The sequence below is a fragment of the Alosa sapidissima genome, chromosome 10, assembly GCF_018492685.1.
Source record: "Alosa sapidissima isolate fAloSap1 chromosome 10, fAloSap1.pri, whole genome shotgun sequence".
NCBI lineage: Eukaryota > Metazoa > Chordata > Actinopteri > Clupeiformes > Clupeidae > Alosa > Alosa sapidissima.
This window is the reverse complement of record NC_055966.1, coordinates 11,627,395-11,640,820: the sequence shown is the minus strand read 5'-3', so window position 1 is coordinate 11,640,820 and position 13,426 is coordinate 11,627,395. Positions and strand designations below refer to the sequence as shown.

The 13,426-nt window shown below is 43.0% G+C and overlaps 1 protein-coding gene across 1 annotated transcript; it reads left to right on the top strand.

The window, feature by feature from the left end:
- The first annotated feature begins 241 nt into the window (after window positions 1-241).
- On the top strand, window positions 242-10,113 carry LOC121721445 (collagen alpha-4(VI) chain-like). The gene is made up of 9 exons (XM_042108374.1): window positions 242-319; window positions 3,041-3,138; window positions 3,340-3,978; window positions 4,133-4,714; window positions 5,286-6,242; window positions 6,907-7,467; window positions 7,556-8,188; window positions 8,621-9,199; window positions 9,888-10,113. Coding segments are annotated over exons 1-9 (4,071 nt in total). The 5' UTR covers window positions 242-317; the 3' UTR covers window positions 9,908-10,113.
- The last annotated feature ends 3,313 nt before the right edge of the window (window positions 10,114-13,426 follow it).

Here is a 13,426-nt window from a genome sequence, read left to right as displayed (position 1 = left end):
GACAAAATTAAAGTTACTATAGCTAGGTCTACCACATTTGTCAATGGTTTGGGATAATATGACCCCCCTCTTACCAATTTTATCAAGTTCCAAACCAAACAAATGTTTTGCATCAGAGAGACTTAAGAGGAGGATGGTTCAACCTAAAGACACAGGCACAGAGTTGGGAATGGGTGGGGTGTGGCCAGAGACAGTGTCATCACTTTGCCACCTTCTCTACGTCTCACTCGTCTCTCACCTTTTCTACGTCTCACTCGTCTCTCACCTCACCTTGGCCAAGGAGCAAGAAGCCAGAGTTCAGCCAACTTTACCAGCCAATGTAAGTATTAGACTATTCTTACACACTTCTGTCGGTGTGAATAGAAGTAGCTGTAGTTTAACTTGATCAAGGCAAGATAAGACTGCAATATTGTAAAGACACGTTAGTCATAAACATTTCAGCTGTTGAAAAATCCCACTGTAATGGGAAAATTTATTCTTAGTATGTCTTAGATCACTTGAGCATGCTACTTGTAAAATGATCGTGTGTTCCATGGATTTAAATAACATGAACATGATGTTGGATTATGTAGTTTTACCTGTACCAGCTTCACAAATTAGCTTGTAGACTACTACAAATTAGCTTGTTTCAGACTGTGCATGATTGTGCTTATATATATATATATATATATATATATATATATATGTATGTATGTAGTTGGAGTTGCAGTTAAACAGATGACCAAACTAACAAGCTGCACAAACAAAAACATGGTTCTATGGTACGTGTTGTGCATTTGCAACAGTTATGATCATGAATACGTCTTGAAGTACCCATTTACAGCAGCCTGAATGGCAGCAGGGAGTAGGTGACACGGTTGAGGGAGTAAGCCACAACACTGCCCACAGGTCAGATGACAGGGTCTGACAAGCCCCTCTTACCACTAAAACAACGTGTAGCACCACAGCCTTCTACCCCATGCAGTCTAGCAATATGTAGAGGTTCAGGGAGAACTTAGAGTGAAGAAACAGTGCTTCCGATTTACAGAAGGAAGGAATTCCTCACCTTAAAGCTAGTCTTACAATGGTGAACAACATGTCCAGTATTTCCGCAAGGACCTGTTAGAATCCATAGCAGTTTTTTTGTCCTTGCAAAAAGACAGTTGCACGGAAACTATTTGTTCTCCTCTATCTAGCGCATTTGTACACATACCATGGTACATCACCACTCAGCATGAAAATGTGCAAATAGGCAGACTGACACATCCCTTTTTGTCATCACAGGGGAGGATATCTTACTTCATGCAAAACTTCTCTGGAATGTTTTATGTGCATGGTTGGCCTGGTGACATGGTCAATTAGGCAGTAACTGCATGCATGAGAAATGGGAAATGCACTTTATTACATTATCGGGGATAATTACACCATCTGGTTTTATTACATGCTTTTTCAGGTACGACAGGGCTGCACCCCACTGATGCATGACTTTCCAATGTTTATATCATATTTCACATACAGAGTCTTCTGCAAAAAGAAGCAAAAAATGCCAGGCTGTAAAATAAAAAGCATACTTGGGCAGTGCCTGGGCAATGAATGACCAGGTGGGCGGAAAAGGCTGTTTTCACCAGGAGATCTTCATGTTTCCAAACAAGTCCCAGCTGCGTAATTCGCCTCATTCATGCGGCAGCCAATGTAAACCAAAATGAGGAAATGTATCCAAATAGGGTAGCAGTAGTACACACCCCGCACGAGGGGGGGCCACTATCCCCCATTTATGCAGTGATCGGGCTTTAGTGTTTTCTAGTAGTTGCTGCAACTTGCAGTTATGAGAAAATTGAGCATACATTTTGAACCAAAGGTGATTGATTTTGTTTCTGTAAATTTTCTATCTCTCATACACTATATCTACAATAGATATTAGGTAAATTATGTATACCATTTTAAAGGGCTGGTTCTCCTGATTACAATGGTGGGTATATTTGATCTCTGCCATGTAGCATGACCACACAATAAACTTTTTTGAGTCACGAGGGCATCAAGTACTGTATGAAAAAACAGAATGTTTTGTGCCGTCTGCAAAGTTCTAATACATTTATCATAACTTTTGAACAAAAGGTGACAAATTGATTCTGTTTTTTCACTGAGTAGAATAAGTTACAGTATGTTCTCCTCAAACTTATTAATTATATTGTATACCATTTAAAAGGGTTATTTCTCTTGATTTCAATGGTGGGTAAATTGTATCTCTGTCATGTAGTAAAATCCTACAATAAGCCTTTTTTACCATGAGGCAATCGAGTAAGCACAGTCTCTAATTTTGAATAGTATCGCAGCCAAGATAAGAGCCAAGAAAAAAAGTATTACAAACTAGTAAAGTCAGCTAAATTAAAGCTGCAGTTGGCAAGTCTGACAGATGTAGGGGACTTAGCCAAAATTTTGAATGTTTACAACTCTCATGCCCCTCCCCCACTACCACCCAGCACCCTCTCATCGAGTTTGTGCTTGTCAGTGCGCACCAGACTGTGATTGATAGTAAAATCTCACACAGCCCTGCTCTGATTGGACCAGAAGAACCGGGAGCTGTGGATTTTTGCAAAACAAATAACAGGCTCTAGGTGAAGTGCGGGTTTTTTTCTAAAACCAGCTGATTTATGTTGTTCTGTCGGAGCATAGTGTTTATTCAGTGAATATGACCAAAAAAATCTTGCCTACTGCAGCTTTAAGTAAAGTGACTGGTATTTAGCAGACTGATAAATTAGTATAAATAAAGTGAGTTAAATTAAGTAGCTAATTTACTAACTAACTAGTGATTAAGTGACTGATATTTAGTAGACTAATAAACTACAGTAGTAAAGTGAGTTAAATTAAGCAAAGTGACTGGTATTTAGCGGACAAATTGTCCAAATTGATGTGAACTCGCATTGGTGGATTTAGGAATCGAACCTGGGCCAACTGATTGTGAGGTGCAAATATTTACTGCTCCACTATGTCCATACATGTAGAGTCAAAATACTAGTTCCTTTGATAAAATCATTGTGCTTTACACCTCCTATTATTGCAGGACTTCAGAAGCACAGGACGTCGTTAACATGGCAAAGACAAATGTTCTTTTTGGTGCTGTCATCGTAGCATCTTGTTTTCTCCTCAGTGCATCAACAGGTATTCAATTCAGTTTATTATAGATGAACAGTACATAGTACATATATTTCCTGTACATGGTATGTATATTTCCAGTACATAACATATTTGATTTGTTTTATGAACTTCAGGTACTTTCTGACATTGGTAAAAATTGTAATTTGACTATTGTTAATCTGAAAGCTTCTCTTTTATTTTCATGAGAATGTATCTTTCTCCCAGAATGTATAGAAGAGAAGACTGTCGCTGATATTGTCTTCCTGGTTGATGGATCTGAGAGTATTGGAACTGAGAACTTCCAGCGTATCCGGGAATTCCTCCACACTCTGGTCGACGGCTTTGATGTTAGTCCTGATCATGTCCGTATTGGCATGGTGCAGTACAGCAACATTATGCACACAGAGTTCAGTCTCAACACCTATCAGAATAAAGCACAGATTCTTGAGCACATTGACAAGCTGGGTTATATAATGGGGAAAACACTAACTGGCGAGGGACTGAACTTCATCCTGAAGGAGCACTTTGTGCAAAGTGCAGGAAGCCGTGCCAGTGAAAAAGTGCCCCAGATAGCTGTTGTTATCACAGACGGCATGGCAGACGACGATGTGGGGCCACATGCGATGGATCTAAAGAATCAGGGGATCATCGTTTACGCCATCGGTGTCAAAGATGCAGTTGAGTTGGAGCTGAGACAGATTGCTAGTGAACCTCAGGACCAGCATGTGTACAGCGTCTCTGACTTCACTGCTCTTCAGAGCATCACTCAGAAGATCGTCCAGAAGCTGTGCTTCGAGGTGGAGGAGGTCATAAGTCACACCACTCAGGTGGTCATCAGTCACACCATAACTCAGGTTTCTACAGGTAATGCCATTCATTTACAATGACGTGATCATTTTGGTTGGTTGCATATGTTTTGTAAATACAAATACTATAATGTACAAGGGAGGAAATGGTCAGAGTAAGCAGGATAAGAGTTGTATAATAAGTTAAACTTTTCCTCTTTCTATCCTTTCAGATTGTCAGCATGCAACCGTTGCTGACATTGTGTTCCTTGTGGATTGCTCGGGTAGCATTGGTCACGATAGCTTTAACCAGATGAAGCAGTTCCTCAAGTCATTTGTGAGTGGACTACCTGTAGCCAAACACCAGGTGCGCATAGGCCTAGCACAGTTTGATCATCAAACCTACCAGGAGTTCCTGCTGAAGGATCATGACAACGTCAAAGATGTACTTGACAAAATTGACCAACTTCAGTATCATAAAGGAGCAACTTATTTGGGCAGTGCCCTTACCTTCCTTCAGGAAAACTACTTTACCCCAGAGGGGGGCAGCCGAGACAGTGTTCCTAAAATTGCCATCGTGATAACAGATGGCGCCTCCATGGATGCAGTGGCTGAACCAGCCCTAAAGTTACGGAGCCATGGGGTTGTCATCTTCGCCGTTGGTGTTGGATACTATGATGCTGCACAGCTAAGAACAGTCGCTAGCAGTCCTAGTGAGCAATTCTTGATCAGCATCCACGACTACCAGGAGCTGCAGAAAGTAATGGACAACATGCGGAAAACAGTTTGCACCTCGGTGGAGATTCAAGCACAGGGTAGAGTATGATTGTGTTCCTCACAGCTCTCAGAGACACTTACAGATCAATTTGGTCCGAATGATAAAAGGCTTGTCTAGAACTATCTTAAAGGTGCTATAAGCGTTGCAACGCGGTTTCTAAGCTAAAACATTTTTTGTCACATACAGCTAACATCACCTCACCATCCGCTAGCTGCCTGTGCCCGAATACACTGTAAAAAAACACGGTCTCCGTGGACAGCCTAGGCTCCAAAAACGGCCACAAAACAACTTGGGCCAACCTTGCCCATAAAAACATAACAAACTATTCCAGCAAATCACCGACGAGATGCGTATTTGGGACCGTTTCAATTGCACGGGAGGGAGAGGGAGAGTCGCGAGCTAGCTCTCTGTTTTGTTTGAACAGAACAGAGTCAACAGAAGTGACGTTACCCTGCATCGCCTATAGCACCTTTAAGGAAGATATTGTAGGCTACATTATTTATGCATAATTATATTTTTCCTTCCTTCTCTGTCTAATGTACGATATTATATCCACATTGGTCGGTTATGGCAGTATTTAAAAATTCTGTTTTTATGACTTGTTTCAGTTTTAGCACCAAAATATGCTGAAGTTTTCTTCCTTGTGGACAGTTCAGCTCAGTCCCATATTCAGGCCATAAGAGAAATGCTCATTCGACTAGCCAACCAACTCAATGTAAACAAGGAAGGCAATCGCATGGGCCTGGCTCAGTATGGGTCTACTGTTTCTGTGGAGTTTCAGCTGGACCAGTACACCTCTGAATCTGAAGTTGTGGATCATATCAAAAGGTTTACATTGACAGGTAGTCAGATGCGTAAAACTGGAGGAGCAATATCTTATGCCAGCCATAATTTTTTCTCCTTGGAGGATGGCACCCGAGGATATAAGCAGTATTTGGTGCTCATTACTTCGGGGAAATCAGATGATAATGTGATGGAAGCGTCAAACGTTATTAAAGATCAAGGTGTGACTGTACTTACTGTTGGGCTTGACCAAGCTGACCGGGTGGAGCTTGAAATCATTGCAACACAGTCTTATGTCTTTATTGGACAATGCACTCAACAGATAATACAAGGCATAGCTACTGCTGACAATACCATCGACATCAAAGATACTGTCAAAGAGAAGATTCAGGGCATCTCTCAGATGATCGTCCATGTGCTCTGCACCACCGTTGTGACCGCGGAGCCCAAGAATCCGACCATTGTGATGCCGGGGAAGGAGCCCAAGAATCCGACCATTGTGGTGACCGGGAATGAGCCCAAGAATCCAACCACCATTGTGACCGTGGAGGAGCCCAAGAATCCGACCATTGTGGTGACCACAAAGAAGCCCAAAAATCCAACAAACGTGGTGATCGTGGCCAAAACTCCTCCTGCTCCTCCTCAGACCTCTCATTGTTCCGAAGGTAGTGCAGGTCATTTATCAGAAGGTGGACATAATAATAATGGACAATACATTCAACATACTAAACAAGACATCAAGATACTTTTTGACTCTGAGAAGATCCCCAAAGTTTCTCATGGTAAGTACTGTTATAATTTACTTGTGATGGTTAACTGTGTGAAATGCTGGCCAGTTTAATCTCATATGGTGACTGAAAACAAACAAGAGTTATATTCAAGACTTGTCTCATCATCTCTGCCACTATTGTGATATAATGTTACTGGTGAGCAGTCTCTGCTGGATAATATTGGTATTACAACCAGTGAAAAAGGCAATAGCCTGGTAAACCAGTGTTTGCCAAGATGTGCTTTCTTCATGAGCTGGGAGGACACAAAATCGATGTAGAAATAGTTTTAGTTTTTTTCAGTGATTTTCAGTAAGATTATTAAGCAGTTTGTTTCTGATGATTGTAAATTTAACAATAATAATAATAATAATAATAATAATAATAATAATAATAAACTTTATTTGGATAGCACCTTTCATACACAGAATGCAGCTCAACGTGCTTAACATTTGGAACATGTAACACAATAATAAAAAAGAATCAGTCATTCCTCTTCGTTGCTGTGGCCGATTATGATCCAATCAGCAAAATATCAGAAATATAGAAAAGAACATGTAACACAATAGAAACAAATCTGTCTGTCTGATCAGTCTGATGTATGAGCTTATACCAAATGTAATCAGGCTAATTTGTATATGTGTATAGTCATAATGTGTTATGTGTGTTTCTTTATTAGACTGTATCCAAACAGACAAAGCAGATATCTATTTTTTGATTGACCACTCAACCAGCATTCGCTACAAGGATTTTCGGCATATTAAAAAGTTTGTTTTGGAGCTCATATGGATGTTTCGTATTGGCCCGCACAAAGTACGTGTTGGCCTGGTAAAGTTTTCAAACAGTCCAAAGCTGGAGTTCAGACTGTCTCAATACACAGACAGAGAGTCTCTGGAGGACGCTGTGATCGCTGTCCACCAAACCGGTGGTAACACCTACATCGGACATGCTTTAAATTTCATGAGTCCACTTTTTAAAGAAACTATGGAGGACCGTGGTCATGCGGTTCCCAAGTACCTCATTGTAATAACAGATGCAAACTCACATGACAATGTTGAAGTGCCAGCAAAGCGGCTTCGCCAGCAGGGAATCACCATCTATGCCATTGGTTTGAAGGGTGCCAATGAGAGGGAGCTGGATTACATTTCTGGTGACCCTAAGAGGAAGTACTTAATTAATAACTTTAATGCCTTCATACCAATGAAGGATGATATTGTGAAAGACATATGCTCTCAATCAGGTGAACTAAATGCTTTTTTAAAATTATTATTTCCAAGCTGTTCTGTGGATCAAATTAGTTTGACCAATCTTTGATTTATCCTCCACAGCATGCAAGAACATGCTGGCTGATGTCATATTCCTGGTGGACGGCTCTGGGAGCATTGACTCGGATGAATTCTACAAGATAAAGAGATTCATCAATGTGCTGATTCAGCGCTCCATCCAGGTCCATCCCGACGCCGTGCGTGTGGGTCTGCTGCAGTACAGTGGCACCCTAAGGGTGGAGTACACGCTGTGCGCCCCCCAAACTCTCAGGGGCTTCTTGCAGACGGTGAACTTAATGTGGCAGCTGAGTGGGACCACTCTGACTGGTGGAGCTCTCAGTCTCACTTCACAGTTCTTTGACACCTCGAAGGGCGGGCGTCCCGGCGTCCCAAAGATCCTCATCGTTCTGACCGATGGAGAGGCACGGGATGATGTGGTGAGGCCCGCGCGAGCTCTGAGGAGGAAGAACATCATCATCTACTCCGTTGGTGTGGAGCGCGCCAACGTCACCCAGCTGAGGGAGATTAGTGGCCGCCCGGGCAGGCTGTTTATGGAGACAAACTTTGATGCCCTCCAGAATTTGGAGAGTGATATTTTGCCTAAGATCTGTCAGCCCGACAAGCCTGACACTACTTACAAGCCAGACAAGCCGGACACCACTCACATGCCAGACACTACTGACAAAACTGTCATTAGTAAGTAGTTGTACACTGTGTATCCCTTTACCTCCATCACTCTCCCTCTCTTTCTGTCCCTTTACCTCATCACTCTCTCTCTCCATCACTCCCTCTCTTTCTGTCCCTTTACCTCCATCACTCTCTCTCTCTATCACTCTCTCTCTTTCTGTCCCTTTACCGCCATCAGTCACTCTCTTTCTGTCCCTTCACCTCCATCACTTTCCCTCTCTCAATCCCTCTCTCCATCACTCTTTCTCTATCTCTCTCATTCACTCTCTATCCCTCTCTCTCCATCACTCTCTCTCTCTATCACTTTCTCCACCACTCCCATTCACAATCTCTCCCTCTGTCTCTCTCTCCACCACTGTCTACCTCTCAATTTCTCCCTCTCTCACTCTCTCTCTCTCACACACACACAACTACAAGTGTGTTGTTTCTGTTCCCTTGTAGATTGCTCAACAACTCAGGTGGCGGATATGATCTTCCTGGTGGATGGCTCATCCAGTATTTATCCGGATCAATACAAGAGCATGGAGCGCTTTATGATGTCAGTCGTTGACAGCATGAATGTCGGTGAGGACCATGTCCGTTTTGGGGCCATTGTCTACTCAACCGCCGCAGAGTCAAAGTTCACTCTGAACCAGTTCAAAACCGCAGAGGAAGTACGGAATGCCATAGCGAACCTTAACCAGCCAGGAGGAATCACCTCCACTGGTGCTGCTCTTCGCTATGCACTGGACTACTTTGGACAATCGTATGGTGGCCGTCGGGAGAAAAAAGTCCCCCAGATCCTTTTTGTAATTACTGATGGAGCTGCCACAGACCCTGAATTGCTTCCTGTATCGTCTCTAGAGGTCCTGAGTGAAGGCATCATGATATATGGCATTGGGGTGGCTGGGGCCATGATGACTGAGCTGCAGGTAATGACGGGAGGCAAAAATAAGAGGGTCTTTTATGTGGACAATTTTGATGCTTTGGAGACCCTACAAAAGAAGATCTCCAAAGAGCTTTGCGAAGACGACAAACAGAGTAAGTTCTCTTTTTTGACCACATGAACAGCCTCAGGCAGTTCAGTTCTCCCATTTATGCTGGATTATGTACAGTAGTTCTGTTGCTTTGAAGGTTTTGACGTTTTTTTCTTGTTAAAGGGACCCTATGCAGTTTTGGAAATTTCGCTATTTTCTCGCTTTTTGCTCACAGTTTTCTCTACAGAGCAGAGCTCCCCCTACAGCTTCAGAGTATATATTTTACGACACTCCTCGCTCTGCCAGTCTGTTGTTTCTTCTCTCCCTATTCCTCCGCCAACGGTTTACTTACTTTCGGCTTTATTTCGCCGGCTTTGCCATGACGAATGTCTGAGAAACTTCATCGCCACCTTGTTCTAGCCGGTGCCTGGCGTGTATGTGTGTAGTGCCGTAAAGCAATTTGTTCCATTGCAAGACCGCAAGACTTTCTGACTCTCTGAGGCCAGCAGCTTACCGGACCAAAGTTGCAAGGCTGGTTTTTCCGCTCAGAGACGTTAAGGCTAAGCGAGACGACTACCATTCAACCCGGAAAAAGTCATATAACCATTTCAATGACTTCAAGGCTGTTAAGTTAACAGAAATTAAGCTAAAAAAGCTGCATAGTTCCCCTTTAAGTAGAAAAAAGAAGTAACTTATTTTTGGAAGGTTAGGTTTATTTAAGATTATATTAATATGTACTTCATGTTTTTTAGATGTGAGTCTAAGGCCCTGAGTTTGGCGGCGGAGCGGGAAACGGTAAACTACGTCAAGGCTGGGGCTCTGAAATGGGCGAGACCTCTCTGGTGAAGTGAATTTGAATAAACCAATGACATGCATCCTGCGATATCGGCTGCAAGACATCAACCCGTCATGACAGGGTGTCAAAAACAGTAGCCTATAAATGTGTCATTGTGTCATTAAAGTAATTTGTTGAATTGATATTTGGGGTTCAGAGTGGTTTCACTTTATTATTTAAACTAATCTCTAATCTCCACGTCATGCGTGACACTAATTAAATGAGTGTCTAACCAAACTTCAGTTCAAGTTCACAAGCCTGTTCACATTCACACCCTCTGTTTCCATATACGATTTTGCTGATATTTCAAGTAGTCTGGGCTAATGTCCAAAGGATTGTCTTTTTGCAAGTTCCGAATATATGGATGGATTATGGCTTGATGAAAAAAGGAACGACCCCAGGCTATGGCATGGTACAAATCAGGCCTAGTCGTGTCATTGCTGTTCGATCTTAGTCAGCTCCATCTGTTCATAGAGTAAGTACTTAATTTGGAAAATAGTAGATGCATGAGAACCATGCAGGGGCTCAAAGGTATTGTCACTTAAACACTCTAAAACATAGGCTACAAAACCCATACATAGACAACAACAGTTGGCTATATTATTTACAACCATAATCTGTCAGTACTTCAGTGCATGACCAATGTAATGGCTTGCCTATAATTCTAATATACTAGTACACTTAACTATATAAGTATATATAACTTTTGATCCCGTGAGGGAAATTTGGTCTCTGCATTTATCCCAAACCGTGAATTAGTGAAACACACTCAGCACACAGTGAACAGAAGCACACACTAATCCCAGCGCAGTGAGCTGCCTGCTTCAACAGCGGCGCTCGGTGAGCAGTGAGGGGTTAGGTGCCTTGCTCAAGGGCACTTCAGCCGAAGCCCACTGGTCGGGGCTCGAACCAGCAATCCTCCGGTTACAAGTCCAGAGTGCTAACCAGTGGGCCACAGCTGCCACAAACTAGCAGTATTATGCTGAGCTTTTGGAGTGACTACCGCCCACACTTTAGTACAATTCCACACATCAATACAATCGTAGGTAGCATAGCGTCCCCTACTGGTAATATATCATAATCAGATATTAACTCCTAGGGTCATTTTTTTGGCATCATCACAGAGTAACCTAGGCCAGCGGTCCCCAACCACCGGTCCACGGCCCGGTACCGGGCCGCAGGACATTCCTAACCGGACCGTAGCCTACGACATGAGTTTTAAAATAATGCATGCAAACTAAACTCAATTTAATTCACAATAATGTCACATTTTTACACCGGTCCAAGATGGCAGCGCGTGCACACGCAGCGACCTCGCTCTGTCCCAACCGAACGGTGTTTTGTTCGTTTAAAAAGTGTTTGTCCGAAAGTTTTACGTGTTCGTCTCGTCTTACTACGTCGTACTACAAGTACAGCAGGCAGTTTCTACTAGACATCTGCAAAAACAAGTTTTGCAGCGTTCTGAACTTTGCAACAGAGACGCTAAAGGAACTCGGACTACTCCGGCCTGCAACAACACCGGACTCGCCTGCTACTCCTCCCCCGGAAAGAAAGCGTCGGAAGCGGTGTGCGAGGAAGCAAAAGAGGGGCAAGCGCGGAGGCGTCCGGGCCAGGCTAGCGGCCAACCCAACTCGCCCAGCCATACCATCCATTCTCCTGGCAAATGTACGATCACTGGACAACAAAATGGATTACATACGACTGCTGAGATCAACGAACCGGACAGTGAGTAACTGCTGTGTGCTCGTATTAACTGAGACTTGGTTAAATGACAACATTCCGGACTCTGCTGTACAACTGGAGCAGCTAGCATGCTATCGAGCAGACCTTAAAGGAGAATTCCGGTGTGATATTGACCTAAAGTGTATCGAAACATGATACCGAGTGTGAACGTATGTCTCATAGCCCATCTCGGCTTGTCCCCTGCACTCCAAAATCTGGCGCTAGTTAGCCGATGCTACCAACATCTTTTTCAATAGTGGTGCTTCGGCATCGGGCTAGCCATGCAAATAAATCACTGTTTTACACCCATTTACGAGGCTCAATGTATCTCCACACTTCATTGGTAGACTTCCGAGGGCCCTGACATTTAAAACGAGACATTGAGAACTTTGAAAAAGTACTGGTAGTTTACTTACAAGACGATTTATACAGACAGTATCTTCACGAAGTTTAGCGTTTGCAGCCATCTTGAATTTAGTCACGATAAGTCGAGCAACGAGTAAGAATGAACAGCTATGATAAGGGATCAGATTCCAAAAATAATTCAGTGGAAATGCATGGATTCCAGTTGCTGCTACTGGAAGAAACTGGAATCCATGCATTTCCACTGAATTATTTTTGGAATCTGATCCCTTATCATACCTGTTCATTCTTACTCGTTGCTCGACTTATCGTGACTAAATTCAAGATGGCTGCAAACGTTAAACTTCGTGAAGATACTGTCTGTATAAATCGTCTTGTAAGTAAACTACCAGTGCTTTTTCAAAGTTCTCAATGTCTCGTTTTAAATGTCAGGGCCCTAGGAAGTCTACCAATGAAGTGTGGAGATACATTGAGCCTCGTAAATGGGTGTAAAACAGTGATTTATTTGCATGGCTAGCCCGATGCCGAAGCACCACTACTGAAAAAGTTGTTGGTAGCATCGGCTAACTAGCGCCAGATTTTGGAGTGCAGGGGACAAGTCGAGATGGGCTATGAGACATACGTTCACACTCGGTATCATGTTTCAATACACTTTAGGTCAATATCACACCGGAATTCTCCTTTAAAACTGTTTTTCCAAAGCTACACCAGCATGTTGATTTTCCAACAAGAGGAGACAACATCCTGGACCTGGTCTACACTACACACAAAGGAGCATACAAAGCCACCCCCCTCCCCCACATTGGACTTTCTGACCATATCACTGTTATGCTAATGCCCGCATACAGACAAAGAGTGAAAGCAAACAAACCGGTTCGCAAGCAGGTAAAAGTGTGGCCTGAGGGAGCCTCTGATGCTCTTCAAGACTGCTTTGACACAACAGACTGGGAAATGTTTAAGCAGGCAGCCACTTACAACAATCAGACAGACATAGAGGAGTACACAGACACTGTAACCTCTTACATCACCAAGTGCATTGATGATGTGACCCACACAAAAGACATCATCACTCGGGCTAACTGGAAGCCATGGCTGACAGGGGATATCCTCAGGCTGCTGAGGGCCAGAGACAAAGCCTACAGAGCTGGGGATGAAGCTGGCATGAGAACAGCGAGAGCCAACCTGTCCCGTGGCATCAAGGAAGCAAAAAAGGAATACACTCACAAGATAACCACCTGTAATAATGTGTCCAAGCGGATGGTGAGACTCAGGCAATGAAATTCAAGTTGATGTAATCTCCTTTTTTTTTAATTAGTATTAATATTAAGCTACCGGCAGGTTTATGCAACAGACAAAACAGGAAACAAAAAA